The sequence below is a fragment of the Salmo salar genome, chromosome 04 (assembly GCF_965601325.2).
Source record: "Salmo salar chromosome 04, fSalSal1, whole genome shotgun sequence".
NCBI lineage: Eukaryota > Metazoa > Chordata > Actinopteri > Salmoniformes > Salmonidae > Salmo > Salmo salar.
In genome coordinates this window covers 92,754,295-92,771,763 of record NC_138294.1, presented here as the reverse complement: position 1 = coordinate 92,771,763, position 17,469 = coordinate 92,754,295, and the positions used below count along the sequence as shown (strand labels likewise).

The following is a 17,469-nucleotide window of genomic DNA, read 5'->3' as shown; positions in this document are numbered from 1 at the left end:
AACACCTGTTTAGGAGAGGTGCTGGCTAGCAGAGTAGAACACCTGTTTAGGAGAGGTGCTGGATAACAGAGTAGAACACCTGTTTAGGAGAGGTGCTGGCTAGCATAACAGAGTAGAAACACCTGTTTTAGGAGAGGTGCTGGCTAGCGGAGTAGAACACCTGTTTAGGAGAGGTGCTGGCTAGCAGAGTAGAACACCTGTTTAGGAGAGGTGCTGGCTAGCAGAGTAGAACACCTGTTTAGGAGAGGTACTGGCTAACAGAGTAGAACACCTGTTTAGGAGAGGTGCTGGCTAACAGAGTAGAACACCTGTTTAGGAGAGGTGCTAACAGAGTAGAACACCTGTTTAGGAGAGGTGCTGGCTAGCAGAGTAGAACACCTGTTTAGGAGAGGTGCTGGCTAGCAGAGTAGAACACCTGTTTAGGAGAGAGGCTGGCTAGCAGAGTAGAACACCTGTTTAGGAGAGGTGCTGGCTAGCAGAGTAGAACACCTGTTTAGGAGAGGTGCTGGCTAGCAGAGTAGAACACCTGTTTAGGAGAGGTGCTGGCTAGCAGAGTAGAACACCTGTTTAGGAGAGGTGCTGGCTAGCAGAGTAGAACACCTGTTTAGGAGAGGTGCTAGCAGAGTAGAACACCTGTTTAGGAGAGGTGCTGGCTAACAGAGTAGAACACCTGTTTAGGAGAGGTGCTGGCAACACCTGTTTAGGAGAGGTGCTGGCTAACAGAGTAGAACACCTGTTTAGGAGAGGTGCTGGCTAACAGAGTAGAACACCTGTTTAGGAGAGGTGCTGGATAACAGAGTAGAACACCTGTTTAGGAGAGGTGCTGGCTAGCAGAGTAGAACACCTGTTTAGGAGAGGTGCTGGCTAGCAGAGTAGAACACCTGTTTAGGAGAGGTGCTGGCTAGCAGAGTAGAACACCTGTTTAGGAGAGGTGCTGGCTAGCGGAGTAGAACACCTGTTTAGGAGAGGTGCTGGCTAACAGAGTAGAACACCTGTTTAGGAGAGGTGCTGGCTAACAGAGTAGAACACCTGTTTAGGAGAGGTGCTGGCTAGCAGAGTAGAACACCTGTTTAGGAGAGGTGCTGGCTAGCAGAGTAGAACACCTGTTTAGGAGAGGTGCTGGATAACAGAGTAGAACACCTGTTTAGGAGAGGTGCTGGCTAGCAGAGTAGAACACCTGTTTAGGAGAGGTGCTAACAGAGTAGAACACCTGTTTAGGAGAGGTGCTGGATAACAGAGTAGAACACCTGTTTAGGAGAGGTGCTGGCTAACAGAGTAGAACACCTGTTTAGGAGAGGTGCTAACAGAGTAGAACACCTGTTTAGGAGAGGTGCTGGCTAACAGAGTAGAACACCTGTTTAGGAGAGGTGCTGGCTAGCAGAGTAGAACACCTGTTTAGGAGAGGTGCTAACAGAGTAGAACACCTGTTTAGGAGAGGTGCTGGCTAGCAGAGTAGAACACCTGTTTAGGAGAGGTGCTTGCTAACAGAGTAGAACACCTGTTTAGGAGAGGTGCTGGCTAACAGAGTAGAACACCTGTTTAGGAGAGGTGCTGGCTAGCAGAGTAGAACACCTGTTTAGGAGAGGTGCTGGCTAGCAGAGTAGAACACCTGTTTAGGAGAGGTGCTGGCAGAGTAGAACACCTGTTTAGGAGAGGTGCTGGCTAGCGGAGTAGAACACCTGTTTAGGAGAGGTGCTGGCTAGCAGAGTAGAACATCTGTTTAGGAGAGGTGCTGGCCAGCAGAGTAGAACACCTGTTTAGGAGAGGTGCTGGCTAGCAGAGTAGAACATCTGTTTAGGAGAGGTGCTGGCTAACAGAGTAGAACACCTGTTTAGGAGAGGTGCTGGCTAGCGGAGTAGAACACCTGTTTAGGAGAGGTGCTGGCTAGCAGAGTAGAACACCTGTTTAGGAGAGGTGCTGGCAGAGTAGAACACCTGTTTAGGAGAGGTGCTGGCTAGCAGAGTAGAACACCTGTTTAGGAGAGGTGCTGGCTAGCAGAGTAGAACACCTGTTTAGGAGAGGTGCTGGCTAGCAGAGTAGAACACCTGTTTAGGAGAGGTGCTGGCTAGCAGAGTAGAACACCTGTTTAGGAGAGGTGCTGGCTAGCAGAGTAGAACACCTGTTTAGGAGAGGTGCTGGCTAGCAGAGTAGAACACCTGTTTAGGAGAGGTGCTGGCTAGCAGAGTAGAACACCTGTTTAGGAGAGGTGCTGGCTAGCAGAGTAGAACACCTGTTTAGGAGAGGTGCTGGCTAGCAGAGTAGAACACCTGTTTAGGAGAGGTGCTGGCTAGCAGAGTAGAACACCTGTTTAGGAGAGGTGCTGGCTAGCAGAGTAGAACACCTGTTTAGGAGAGGTGCTGGCTAGCAGAGTAGAACACCTGTTTAGGAGAGGTGCTGGCTAGCAGAGTAGAACACCTGTTTAGGAGAGGTGCTGGCTAGCAGAGTAGGGTATAATAATGACAAACACTGCGGGTCACTAGTTTATAAAGTGTCAAAGGACTTACAGGTGTGATAACATGAATTAACATGCCTTCACATTACATGGCTCAGTCACACAGTACATATACAGTGCAGTGGCATCATAGTTACTCCAGAAAAAAAAAGCTGTGATTTGATTAGAGAAGCACACAAATACCTTGGATAGGTCTCGGAAGTTGCCGGGCAGAGTGAGGTCCAGCTCCTCTGACTCAAAGTTAGTGAGAACCCAGGGGAACACTGGGTACTGGTTCAGATCATTGTAGCTTCTCCCTGTGGGGGAAGAGAGAGAGTGAGTGAGTGAGTGAGTGAGGGAGGGAGGGAGGGAGGGAGGGAGGGAGGGAGGGAGGGAGGGAGGGAGGGAGGGAGGAAGAGGGAGGGAGAGAGGAAGAGGGAGAACACAGAGAGAGAGAGAGAGGGAGTGAGTGTGTGAGTGAGTGAGTGAGTGAGTGAGTGAGTGAGGGAGGGAGGAGGGAGGGAGGGAGGGAGGGAGGGAGGGAGGGAGAGAGGGAGGGAGAGAAAGTAAATGCCGCTCATCACAACAACGTACAGTAAGTCTAGAGCTAGGGGAAAGGCTGTAACAGAGAGTGAGATAATGATGATGATGATGAGGAGGAAGAGGAGGAGGGTAGAAATAGTAGGTCCCTCTCTTTTCACCTGCGATGGTGTTGAGGAACATGAGGTACTCAAAGTTGGAGATCTCCCTTCTCTGCCAACGCTGGGTCATGTTGGACGACTTAAACAGCTGACGAGGGGTCGCCAAGGAGATACGCCTGGAAGAGAGACACAGACACAGACACACACACACACACACACACACACACACACACACACACACACACACACGGTTAAAGATGGATTGTAGATAGCTCTAGAGAGGTATGTGTGTGTGTGTGTTCCTGTGAGTGAATGTGTTATTAACTCTACCTGGCCTGAGGCAGTCCGTAGCTGGTTCCTACTCCAACCCTGGGTAGACTGTAGACTACCCTCTTCACTGTAGCCTGGTCCGGGAAGTTGAACATCACAGACGCTGTGGGGGAGGAAATTACATCACAGGACATGAGCACGAGCACACAGGAAGTGACATCTGGAAACACTGTCCATTCATGACAGTAAGGTATAGAGTGCAGCACTGCTGACAGGAGACACAGGTGGATGAATAGGTCCGCTTTCACTTACAGATACGGCAAGCCAGGTGAAATGATCAGTCAGGTGTGTCGGCTGAACAGGTGAGTTAGTTAAAGGTGATGTCAGCTACACAGGTGAGTTAGTTAAAGGTGGTGTCAGCTACACAGGTGAGTTAGTTAAAGGTGGTGTCAGCTACACAGGTGAGTTAGTTAAAGGTGGTGTCAGCTACACAGGTGAGTTAGTTAAAGGTGGTGTCAGCTACACAGGTGAGTTAGTTAAAGGTGGTGTCGGCTGAACAGGTGAGTTAGTTAAAGGTGGTGTCGGCTACACAGGTGAGTTAGTTAAAGGTGGTGTCAGCTACACAGGTGAGTTAGTTAAAGGTGGTGTCAGCTACACAGGTGAGTTAGTTAAAGGTGGTGTCAGCTACACAGGTGAGTTAGTTAAAGGTGGTGTCAGCTACACAGGTGAGTTAGTTAAAGGTGGTGTCAGCTACACAGGTGAGTTAGTTAAAGGTGGTGTCGGCTACACAGGTGAGTTAGTTAAAGGTGATGTCGGCTACACAGGTGAGTTAGTTAAAGGTGATGTCGGCTACACAGGTGAGTTAGTTAAAGGTGATGTCTGCTACACAGGTGAGTTAGTTAAAGGTGGTGTCAGCTACACAGGTGAGTTAGTTAAAGGTGATGTCTGCTACACAGGTGAGTTAGTTAAAGGTGGTGTCAGCTACACAGGTGAGTTAGTTAAAGGTGGTGTCAGCTACACAGGTGAGTTAGTTAAAGGTGATGTCAGCTACACAGGTGAGTTAGTTAAAGGTGGTGTCAGCTGCACAGGTGAGTTAGTTAAAGGTGATGTCAGCTACACAGGTGAGTTAGTTAAAGGTGGTGTCAGCTACACAGGTGAGTTAGTTAAAGGTGATGTCAGCTACACAGGTGAGTTAGTTAAAGGTGTACTGTACAGGTAAGACAGGTATATAAAGGTGTACTGTACAGGTAAGACAGGTATATAACGGTGTACTGTACAGGTAAGACAGGTATATAAAGGTGTACTGTACAGGTAAGACAGGTATATAAAGGTGGACTGTATAGGTAAGACAGGTATATAAAGGTGTACTGTATAGGTAAGACAGGTATATAAAGGTGTAGTGTACAGGTAAGACAGGTATATAAAGGTGTACTGTACAGGTAAGACAGGTATATAAAGGTGTACTGTACAGGTATATAAAGGTGTACTGTACAGGTAAGACAGGTATATAAAGGTGTAGTGTATAGGTAAGACAGGTATATAAAGGTGTACTGTACAGGTAAGACAGGTATATAAAGGTGTAGTGTACAGGTAAGACAGGTATATAAAGGTGTACTGTATAGGTAAGACAGGTATATAAAGCTGTACTGTACAGGTATATAAAGGTGTACTGTACAGGTAAGACAGGTATATAAAGGTGTACTGTACAGGTAAGACAGGTATATAAAGGTGTACTGTACAGGTAAGACAGGTATATAAAGGTGTACTGTACAGGTATATAAAGGTGTACTGTACAGGTAAGACAGGTATATAAAGGTGTACTGTATAGGTAAGACAGGTATATAAAGGTGTACTGTACAGGTAAGACAGGTATATAAAGGTGTAGTGTACAGGTAAGACAGGTATATAAAGGTGTAGTGTACAGGTAAGACAGGTATATAAAGGTGTACTGTATAGGTAAGACAGGTATATAAAGCTGTACTGTACAGGTAAGACAGGTATATAAAGGTGGACTGTACAGGTAAGACAGGTATATAAAGGTGTACTGTATAGGTAAGACAGGTATATAAAGGTGTACTGTACAGGTAAGACAGGTATATAAAGGTGTACTGTACAGGTAAGACAGGTATATAAAGGTGTACGTGTACAGGTAAGACAGGTATATAAAGGTGTACTGTACAGGTAAGACCGGTATATAAAGCTGTACTGTATAGGTATGACAGGTATATAACGGTGTACTGTACAGGTAAGACAGGTATATAAAGGTGTACTGTACAGGTAAGACAGGTATATAAAGGTGTACTGTACAGGTAAGACAGGTATATAAAGGTGTACTGTACAGGTAAGACAGGTATATAAAGGTGTACTGTATAGGTAAGACAGGTATATAAAGGTGTACTGTATAGGTAAGACAGGTATATAAAGGTGTACTGTACAGGTAAGACAGGTATATAAAGGTGTAGTGTACAGGTAAGACAGGTATATAAAGGTGTAGTGTACAGGTAAGACAGGTATATAAAGTTGTAGTGTATAGGTAAGACAGGTATATAAAGGTGTACTGTACAGGTAAGACAGGTATATAAAGGTGTAGTGTACAGGTAAGACAGGTATATAAAGGTGTACTGTACAGGTAAGACAGGTATATAAAGGTATACTGTACAGGTAAGACAGGTATATAAAGGTGTAGTGTACAGGTAAGACAGGTATATAAAGGAGTACAGGTAAGACAGGTATATAAAGGTGTAGTGTACAGGTAAGACAGGTATATAAAGGTGTAGTGTACAGGTAAGACAGGTATATAAAGGTGTAGTGTACAGGTAAGACAGGTATATAAAGGAGTACAGGTAAGACAGGTATATAAAGGTGTACTGTACAGGTAAGACAGGTATATAAAGGTGTACTGTACAGGTAAGACAGGTATATAAAGGTGTAGTGTACAGGTAAGACAGGTATATAAAGGTGTAGTGTACAGGTAAGACAGGTATATAAAGGTGTACTGTATAGGTAAGACAGGTATATAAAGGTGTACTGTATAGGTAAGACAGGTATATAAAGGTGGACTGTACAGGTAAGACAGGTATATAAAGGTGTACTGTATAGGTAAGACAGGTATATAAAGGTGTACTGTACAGGTAAGACAGGTATATAAAGGTGTACTGTACAGGTAAGACAGGTATATAAAGGTGTACTGTACAGGTAAGACAGGTATATAAAGGTGTACTGTACAGGTAAGACCGGTATATAAAGCTGTACTGTATAGGTATGACAGGTATATAACGGTGTACTGTACAGGTAAGACAGGTATATAAAGGTGTACTGTACAGGTAAGACAGGTATATAAAGGTGTACTGTACAGGTAAGACAGGTATATAAAGGTGTACTGTACAGGTAAGACAGGTATATAAAGGTGTACTGTATAGGTAAGACAGGTATATAAAGGTGTACTGTATAGGTAAGACAGGTATATAAAGGTGTACTGTACAGGTAAGACAGGTATATAAAGGTGTACTGTACAGGTAAGACAGGTATATAAAGGTGTAGTGTACAGGTAAGACAGGTATATAAAGGTGTACTGTATAGGTAAGACAGGTATATAAAGGTGTACTGTACAGGTAAGACAGGTATATAAAGGTGTAGTGTATAGGTAAGACAGGTATATAAAGGTGTAGTGTACAGGTAAGACAGGTATATAAAGGTGTACTGTACAGGTAAGACAGGTATATAAAGGTATACTGTACAGGTAAGACAGGTATATAAAGGTGTAGTGTACAGGTAAGACAGGTATATAAAGGAGTACAGGTAAGACAGGTATATAAAGGAGTACAGGTAAGACAGGTATATAAAGGTGTAGTGTACAGGTAAGACAGGTATATAAAGGTGTAGTGTACAGGTAAGACAGGTATATAAAGGTGTAGTGTACAGGTAAGACAGGTATATAAAGGAGTACAGGTAAGACAGGTATATAAAGGTGTAGTGTACAGGTAAGACAGGTATATAAAGGTGTAGTGTACAGGTAAGACAGGTATATAATGGTGTACTGTACAGGTAAGACAGGTATATAAAGGTGTACTGTATAGGTAAGACAGGTATATAAAGGTGTACTGTACAGGTAAGACAGGTATATAAAGGTGTACTGTACAGGTAAGACAGGTATATAAAGGTATACTGTACAGGTAAGACAGGTATATAAAGGTGTACTGTATAGGTAAGACAGGTATATAAAGGTGTACTGTACAGGTAAGACAGGTATATAAAGGTGTACTGTACAGGTAAGACAGGTATATAAAGGTGTACTGTACAGGTAAGACAGGTATATAAAGGTGTACTGTATAGGTAAGACAGGTATATAAAGGTGTACTGTACAGGTAAGACAGGTATATAAAGGTGTAGTGTACAGGTAAGACAGGTATATAAAGGTGTAGTGTACAGGTAAGACAGGTATATAAAGGTGTACTGTACAGGTAAGACAGGTATATAAAGGTGTACTGTACAGGTAAGACAGGTATATAAAGGTGTAGTGTATAGGTAAGACAGGTACATAAAGGTGGACTGTATAGGTAAGACAGGTATATAAAGGTGGACTGTACAGGTAAGACAGGTATATAAAGGTGTACTGTACATGTAAGACAGGTATATAAAGGTGTACTGTACAGGTAAGACAGGTATATAAAGGTGTACTGTAAAGGTAAGACAGGTATATAAAGGTGTACTGTACAGGTAAGACAGGTATATAAAGGTGTAGTGTATAGGTAAGACAGGTATATAAAGGTGGACTGTATAGGTAAGACAGGTATATAAAGGTGTACTGTACAGGTAAGACAGGTATATAAAGGTGTAGTGTATAGGTAAGACAGGTATATAAAGGTGTAGTGTATAGGTAAGACAGGTATATAAAGGTGTACTGTATAGGTAAGACAGGTATATAAAGGTGTACTGTACAGGTAAGACAGGTATATAAAGGTGTACTGTACAGGTAAGACAGGTATATAAAGGTATACTGTACAGGTAAGACAGGTATATAAAGGTGTACTGTATAGGTAAGACAGGTATATAAAGGTGTACTGTACAGGTAAGACAGGTATATAAAGGTGTACTGTACAGGTAAGACAGGTATATAAAGGTGTACTGTACAGGTAAGACAGGTATATAAAGGTGTACTGTATAGGTAAGACAGGTATATAAAGGTGTACTGTACAGGTAAGACAGGTATATAAAGGTGTAGTGTACAGGTAAGACAGGTATATAAAGGTGTAGTGTACAGGTAAGACAGGTATATAAAGGTGTACTGTACAGGTAAGACAGGTATATAAAGGTGTACTGTACAGGTAAGACAGGTATATAAAGGTGTACTGTACATGTAAGACAGGTATATAAAGGTGTACTGTACAGGTAAGACAGGTATATAAAGGTGTACTGTAAAGGTAAGACAGGTATATAAAGGTCTACTGTACAGGTAAGACAGGTATATAAAGGTGTAGTGTATAGGTAAGACAGGTATATAAAGGTGGACTGTATAGGTAAGACAGGTATATAAAGGTGTACTGTACAGGTAAGACAGGTATATAAAGGTGTAGTGTATAGGTAAGACAGGTATATAAAGGTGTAGTGTATAGGTAAGACAGGTATATAAAGGTGGACTGTATAGGTAAGACAGGTATATAAAGGTGGACTGTATAGGTAAGACAGGTATATAAAGGTGTACTGTATAGGTAAGACAGGTATATAAAGGTGTACTGTACAGGTAAGACAGGTATATAAAGGTGTACTGTACAGGTAAGACAGGTATATAAGGGTGTACTGTACAGGTAAGACAGGTATATAAAGGTGTAGTGTATAGGTAAGACAGGTATATAAAGGTGGACTGTATAGGTAAGACAGGTATATAAAGGTGTACTGTACAGGTAAGACAGGTATATAAAGGTGTACTGTACAGGTAAGACAGGTATATAAAGGTGGACTGTACAGGTAAGACAGGTATATAAAGGTGTACTGTACAGGTAAGACAGGTATATAAAGGTGTACTGTACAGGTAAGACAGGTATATAATGGTGTAGTGTATAGGTAAGACAGGTATATAAAGGTGGACTGTATAGGTAAGACAGGTATATAAAGGTGGACTGTATAGGTAAGACAGGTATATAAAGGTGTACTGTATAGGTAAGACAGGTATATAAAGGTGTAGTGTATAGGTAAGACAGGTATATAAAGGTGGACTGTACAGGTAAGACAGGTATATAAAGGTGTACTGTACAGGTAAGACAGGTATATAAAGGTGTACTGTACAGGTAAGACAGGTATATAAAGGTGTAGTGTACAGGTAAGACAGGTATATAAAGGTGTAGTGTACAGGTAAGACAGGTATATAAAGGTGTACTGTACAGGTAAGACAGGTATATAAAGGTGTACTGTACAGGTAAGACAGGTATATAAAGGTGTACTGTATAGGTAAGACAGGTATATAAAGGTGTACTGTACAGGTAAGACAGGTATATAAAGGTGTAGTGTACAGGTAAGACAGGTATATAAAGGTGTAGTGTACAGGTAAGACAGGTATATAAAGGTGTACTGTACAGGTAAGACAGGTATATAAAGGTGTACTGTATAGGTAAGACAGGTATATAAAGGTGTACTGTACAGGTAAGACAGGTATATAAAGGTGTACTGTACAGGTAAGACAGGTATATAAAGGTGTACTGTATAGGTAAGACAGGTATATAAAGTTGTAGTGTACAGGTAAGACAGGTATATAAAGGTGTAGTGTACAGGTAAGACAGGTATATAAAGGTGTAGTGTACAGGTAAGACAGGTATATAAAGGTGTAGTGTACAGGTAAGACAGGTATATAAAGGTGTAGTGTACAGGTAAGACAGGTATATAAAGGTGTAGTGTACAGGTAAGACAGGTATATAAAGGTGTACTGTACAGGTAAGACAGGTATATAAAGGTGTAGTGTACAGGTAAGACAGGTATATAAAGGTGTACTGTATAGGTAAGACAGGTATATAAAGGTATCTTACTGCGGTTTGCCATGAAGACCTCTAGACCAGTGTTCTGGAGCAGGTATCGTCTGGAGAAGACAGCTCTGATCTCACTGAACATCCACTTGCCATGTAGACCCTCGGAGTAGGCCAGGACCTGCACACACACACCCACACAGAGATACAGAGTGAGAATGAGTTATGTTATTGCGTTAATCTGTCCTCTCAAAGTACAGCAGAACCTGAACACTTGACACAGATCACTGTTACCATGGTGTTGTTCTCACTGTTACCATGGTGTTGTTCTCACTGTTACCATGGTGTCAATCTCACACGTTACCTTGGTGTGGATCTTCTTGAAGCTAGGGTCGTCCTCGTCCACCTCAAAGTAGATCTCAGTGGTGGTGATGGAGAGAGTCCCGTGGACCACCACTACTGGAGATACCAGCTGGGCTGGAGTACTGAGCACCACAGGGCCTAGCGCACACAGACAGACAGACAGACAGACAGACAGACAGACAGACAGACAGACAGACAGACAGACAGACAGACAGACAGACAGACAGAGAGAGACAGACAGACAGACAGACAGACAGACAGACAGACAGACAGACAGACAGACAGACAGACAGACAGACAGACAGACAGACAGACAGACAGACAGACAGACAGACAGACAGACAGACAGACAGAGGTATGTCAGTTCTACAAATCGGTGGTGGATGAGGTAACTTTCCTCCTTACTATGGTAGGCGTTCTGAGCAGCTGGGAAAAAAGAGCTATCTAAATCCAATCAATTATTATGTGAATTACAACAGATACAGACTGGGGCCTAGATTCTATCAGATCAGCGTTAACCAGCGTTAACAAGAGAAATGCTTGTGTTTCTAGTTCCAACAGATCAGCGTTAACCAGCGTTAACAAGAGAAATGATTGTGTTTCTAGTTCCAACAGATCAGCGTTAACCAGCGTTAACAAGAGAAATGCTTGTGTTTCTAGTTCCAACAGATCAGCGTTAACCAGCGTTAACAAGAGAAATGCTTGTGTTTCTAGTTCCAACAGATCAGCGTTAACCAGCGTTAACAAGAGAAATGATTGTGTTTCTAGTTCCAACAGATCAGCGTTAACCAGCGTTAACAAGAGAAATGATTGTGTGTTAAACAAATCAAAATATATTTTATATTTGCCAAGAGTGTGCAAAGCTGTCATCAAGGCAAAGGGTGGCTACTTTGAAGAATCTCAAATTTATTTTGATTTGTTTCACACTTTTTTTGGGTTACTACATGATCCCATGTGTGTTATTTCATAGTTTTGATGTCTTCACTATTATTCTACAATGTAGAAAATAGTACAAAATAAAGAAAAACCCTTGTATGAGTAGGCGCGTCCAAACTTTTGATTGGTATGTCAACATGACTCCAATATCTGGGTAATAGAAATGTAACTGGCTTCCTCATAATATACAAACTACATACATTCTGTCTAAAACATACGTGACCATTTTCCATGTACCCTTTAAATTGGGCACACGTTAAACAACATTAATTGTTTGGTGAATGGAACCTGCGATTGGTGGCAACCCAGTAACATACAGCGCTGCTGCCGTACAACCCAAACAGACAAGACAGGACACACGAAGCTCCGACAGGAAGTATGAACAAAAGGAAAAAAGCGTTAACAGAATGAACCAAAACACATTTTCTAGATTGTGAGTTTTACGATGATTCTGTGCACCGAAACAACGTTTCACTCGGGTTGGTTAGAGAAAGGAAAATAACCGGCCTTTGTGTGGAACAGATTATATGAAAATACTTTCCCATAAACCTTTTCCTACTGAACTGGGAATTAACTCTAAACAGTAGCTAACTGCACAGGAGCAATAGAATAATACAGTAATGTGCATCAAAAAATGGCAGAATGCATAAAAAAAATGGCAGAATGCATAAAAAAAATGGCAGAATGCAGAATGCATAAAAAAAATGGCAGAATGCAGAATGCATAAAAAAAATGGCAGAATGCATAAAAAAATGCCAGAATGCATAACAAAATGGCAGAATGCATAAAAAAAATGGCAGAATGCATAAAAAAATGGCAGACTGCATAATGAAAATAGAACGCGCTAAAATAATGTCAGATTAGACAGTTTGCTCGTTCGTGACGAGTGGGCAGAAATCTGTTGGATGTTTAATCTATTTGGCCCGAGTGAGTTTTGTTTGATAATAATCATTTAAAAAACAAGTTTTTATAGATTCGATTAAAATCTATTTCAGTTGTTGTTGATAAATTGATTAGAGAATCAAAAACCAGATAACTTCTCCAAATTGCCTCTAGAGGTAAAAAGCTGTGGTCTGAAAACCCAGAAGCAGAAAAAAAGAAAACACACAGGAAGGTTTAATGGGTCAGACCTGCCAGGTTGTCTATCTCCTGCAGCAGACTGACAGTGTCGTCGTCTCCCTCCAGCATTAGCTCCGTCTCCAGGTTCTGATTGACCACTGATTGGCTGCGCAAGGTCTTCTTAGACTTAAGCCCCTCTTCCTCCTCCTCCGTACCTACACAACACAATGAGTACGTACAGTTGAAGTCGGAAGTTTACGCGCACCTTTGCCAAATACATTTCAACTCCCGTTTTTCACAATTCCTGACATTTAATCCTAATTAAAAATTCCCTGTCTTAGGTCAGTTAGGATCACCACTTTTTTTTAAGAATGTGAAATGTCAAAATAATAGTAGAGAGAATGATTTATTTCAGCTTTTATTTCGTTCATCACATTCCCAGTGGGTCAGAAGTTTACATACACTCAATTAGTATTTGGTAGCATTGCCTTTAAATTGTTTAACTTGGGTCAAACGTTTCGGGTAGCCTTCCACAAGCTTCCCACAATAAGTTGTGAATTTTGGCCCATTCCTCCTGACAGAGCTGGTGTAACTGAGTCAGGTTTGTAGGCCTCCTTGTTCGCACACACTTTTCCAGTTCTGTCCACAAATTTTCTATAGGATTGAGGTCAGGACTTTGTGATGGCCACTCCAATACCTTGACTTTGTTGTCCTTAAGCCATTTTGCCACAACTTTGGAAGTATGCTTGGGGTCATTGTCCATTTGGAAGACCCATTTGCAACCAAGCTTTAACTTCCTGACTGATGTCTTGAGATGTTGCTTCAATATATCCACATAATTTTCCATCCTCATGACGCCATCTATTTTGTGAAGTGCACCAGTCCCTCCTGCAGCAAAGCACCCCCACAACATGATACTGCCACCCCCGTGCTTCACGGTTGGGATGGTGTTCTTCAGCCTACAAGCCTCCCCCTTTTTCCTCCAAACATAACGATGTTCATTATGGCCAAACAGTTCTATTTTTGTTTCATCAGACCAGAGGACATTTCTCCAAAAAGTACAATCTTTGTCCCCATGTGCAGTTGCAAACCGTAGTCTGGCTTTTTTATGGAGGTTTTGGAGCAGTGGCTTCTTCCTTGCTGAGCAGCCTTTCAGGTTATGTCGATATAGGACTCATTTTACTGTGGATATAGATACTTTTGTACCCGTTTCCTCCAGCATCTTCACAAGGGCACACATGTGTGCCCTCCTTTGCTGTTGTTCTGGGATTGATTTGCACTTTTCGCACCAAAGTACGTTCATCTCTAGGAGACAGAACGCGTCTCCTTCCTGGGCGGCATGACGGCTGCGTGGTCCCATGGTGTTTATACTTGTGTACTATTCTTGTTCAGATGAACGTGGTACCTTCAGGTGTTTGGAAATTTCTCCCAAGGATGAACCAGACTTGTGGAGGTCTACAATTTTCCCCATGATGTCAAGCAAAGAGGCACTGAATTTGAAGGTAGGCCTTGAAATACATCGACAGGTACACATCCAATTGACTCAAATTATGTCAATTAGCCTATCGGAAGCTTCTAAAGCCATGACATCATTTTCTGGAATTTTCCAAGCTGTTTAAAGGCCCAGTCAACTTAGTGTATGTAAACTTCTGTGATACAGTGAATTATAAGTGAAATAATCTATCTGTAAACAATTGTTGGAAAAATGACTTGTGTCATGCACAAAGTAGATGTCCTAACCGACTTGCCAAAACTATAGTTTGTTTACAAGAAATGTGTGGAGTGGTTGAAAAACGAGTTTTAATGACTCCAACCTAAGTGTATTAGGTTTAGGTTTAAAAATGGTCAAGTAACTAACTAACTCACTAACTTGCTGTGTATTCTGGGATAGGTGACTGACCATAGTCCTCCAGGGCTTTAAGTGATACATCAGGGTGGGTGGAGCCAAAGGGGTTTCGTACGAATCTCCGCCTCCTCCTCAGGTCGTCCTCCCAGTAGTCCAGACGCCAGAAGTCGTGTAATTGGCTGAGGTAATAAAAGAGGTTGGTAAATAAGTTAAAGCAGCTCATGTAATTGGCTGAGAGAGAGAGAGAGAGAGAGAGAGAGAAAGGGGGCGGAACACAAGACTCAGTAAGGACATATTCAGATGAATAGACATAAAAGGTCACGTTAGCTCCTCCTCCTAGGCTGGGGTCTGAATGAATGATGTCACATGTCAATCAATCAAAATATGTGAGCAAGAAGACAGATACTTCCTGTTTTCCTGTCCTCCTGTCTCAAAGCTAACCTAACAGAACCCTCTACATCACAGTGACAGCCTTCCTCCCTGTCCTTCCCACTACCTCTCACCTCTGTGACATCGTGCCCCATGCCCCGTGCTTATTGGTCAGGATGTTGAGTATCTTCTGTTTCAATTGGTTGGCGGTCACATGGTCCCTGTGCTTGGCAGCACTGATCAGGTGATCACACATCTTCTCCTCCTCCCTCCTGTCAGCAGCGTACTGGGCACAGTTAGACTGGGGGGTGGTGGTGGGTGAGGGGGGGTAGAGAGAGGGACAGGAAGTGGGAAAGAAAAGAAAAAGAGTAGAGAGAGGGACAGGAAGTGGCAAAGAAAAGAAAAAGAGAGTAGAGAGAGGGACAGGAAGTGGGAAAGAAAAGAAAAAGAGAGTAGAGAGAGGGACAGGAAGTGGGAAAGAAAAGAAAAAGAGAGTAGAGAGAGGGACAGGAAGTGGGAGAGGAAAAGAGAGAGATGTTTAGATATGTAGATATATAGATATCATGTTTCAGTGGACTGGAGATTCAGACAGACAGACAGACAGACAGACAGACAGACAGACAGACAGACAGACAGACAGACAGACAGACAGACAGACAGAGACAGACAGACAGAGACAGACAGACAGACAGACAGACAGACAGACAGACAGACAGACAGACAGACAGACAGACAGACAGACAGACAGACAGACAGACAGACAGACAGACAGAGACCTACAGACCTCAAACTCAGCATGTTTGTGTACGTCTTCAGCTCTCTGTCTGTTCAGGATAAACTCTGCCTCGTTGGCCACACGCACAATATGGTCCTTCATAGCATGGCACAGCAGTCTGAGGTGAGAGAGGGAAAAGAAGGGGAGAAAGATGGACAGGTGAGAGAGAGAGAGAGAGAGAGAGAGAGAGAGTGAGAGAAACAGAGTGGTAGGAGTGAGGGGGGAGGGAGAGAGGGAGAGAGAGGGACAGAGTGGGGGGGTGAGGGAAAGAGAGAAACAGAGTGGGAGGGGTGAGGGAGTGAGAGAGCCAGAGTGAAAGGGTGAGGAGAGAGAGTGGGAGGGGTAAGAGAGGGAGGGAGACAGAGTGGGGGATGAGGAAGGTAAGCAGAGGGAGAGAGAGAGAGAGACAGAATTGGGGGTCAGGGAGGGAGCGAGAGGGACAGAGTGGGGGGGTGAGGGAGAGAGAGTGGTGGGGTGAGGGAGCGAGAGGGACAGAGTGGGGGGGTGAGGGAGAGAGAAACTCCTTATAGCTGTGCAGTAAGTAAGCTGATATCTGCCACACAGACATGAACATACGATTCCTGATGGTGATAATAGATTAAGCAGTATAATATAGATATATCAATGTGATAGGTGATTGATTACCTTCCCTCGTTAATGAGCTCGATGAAGGCCAGACCGGCGTTCTTCTGGATCGAGTTCTGCCACTCCTGGAAACACAACACAGACACAAGGTCACACACGGACCACTACGGACCACTACAGACCACTACGGACCACTACGGACCACTACAGACCACTACAGGCCACCACGAACCACTACAGGCCACTAATAACCACTACAGACCACTACAGACCACTACAAACCACTACAGACCACTACAGACCACTACAGACAACTGCAGACCACTACAGACAACTACAGACCACTACAGACCACTACAGACCACTGCGGACCACCGCAGACCACCACCGACCACCACGTACCACCACGGACCACGGACCACTACAGACCACCACGGACCACCACATACCACCACAGACCACTACAGACCACCACCGACCACCACGTACCACTACAGACCACCACAGACCACCACGGACCACTACAGACCACCACAGACCACTACAGACCACCACCGACCACCACATACCACCACAGACCACCACGGACGACAGACCACTACAGACCACTAATGCAGACCTTTGGAACATCTACATTTTAAAAAGTCTAATAAATCCAATATAATATAGACTACACCATCACAATAAATCCATGTAATATAGTCTACACCATCACAATAAATCCATGTACTATAGTCTACCTTCACCTTCACAATAAATCCATGTAATAGTCTACACCATCACAATAAATCCATGTACCATAGTCTACCTACACCATCACAATAAATCCATGTAATATAGTCTACACCATCACAATAAATCCATGTAATATAGTCTACCTACACCATCACAATACATCCATGTAATATAGTCTACCTACACCATCACAATAAATCCATGTTATATAGTCTACCTACACCATCACAATAAATCCATGTAATATAGTCTACACCATCACAATAAATCCATGTACTATAGTCTACCTACACCATCACAATAAATCCATGTAATATAGTCTACCTACACCATCATAATAAATCCATGTAATATAGTCTACCTACACCATCACAATAAATCCATGTAATATAGTCTACCTACACCATCACAATAAATCCATGTAATATAGTCTACCTACACCATCACAATACATCCATGTAATATAGTCTACCTACACCATCACAATAAATCCATGTAATATAGTC

At 42.8% G+C, this 17,469-nt stretch overlaps 1 protein-coding gene across 1 annotated transcript in view; it reads right to left on the bottom strand.

Moving 5' to 3' along the window:
* The window catches only part of LOC106574788 (neurobeachin), a 293,517-nt gene that overhangs the window by 28,715 nt on the left and 247,333 nt on the right, over positions 1-17,469 (bottom strand). The window contains 10 exon segments of the mRNA XM_082974820.1: positions 2,636-2,748; positions 3,133-3,248; positions 3,403-3,505; positions 10,359-10,476; positions 10,660-10,796; positions 12,725-12,868; positions 14,554-14,678; positions 15,003-15,169; positions 15,653-15,761; positions 16,289-16,353. Coding sequence (XP_082830946.1) covers positions 2,636-2,748; positions 3,133-3,248; positions 3,403-3,505; positions 10,359-10,476; positions 10,660-10,796; positions 12,725-12,868; positions 14,554-14,678; positions 15,003-15,169; positions 15,653-15,761; positions 16,289-16,353 — 1,197 coding nt within the window.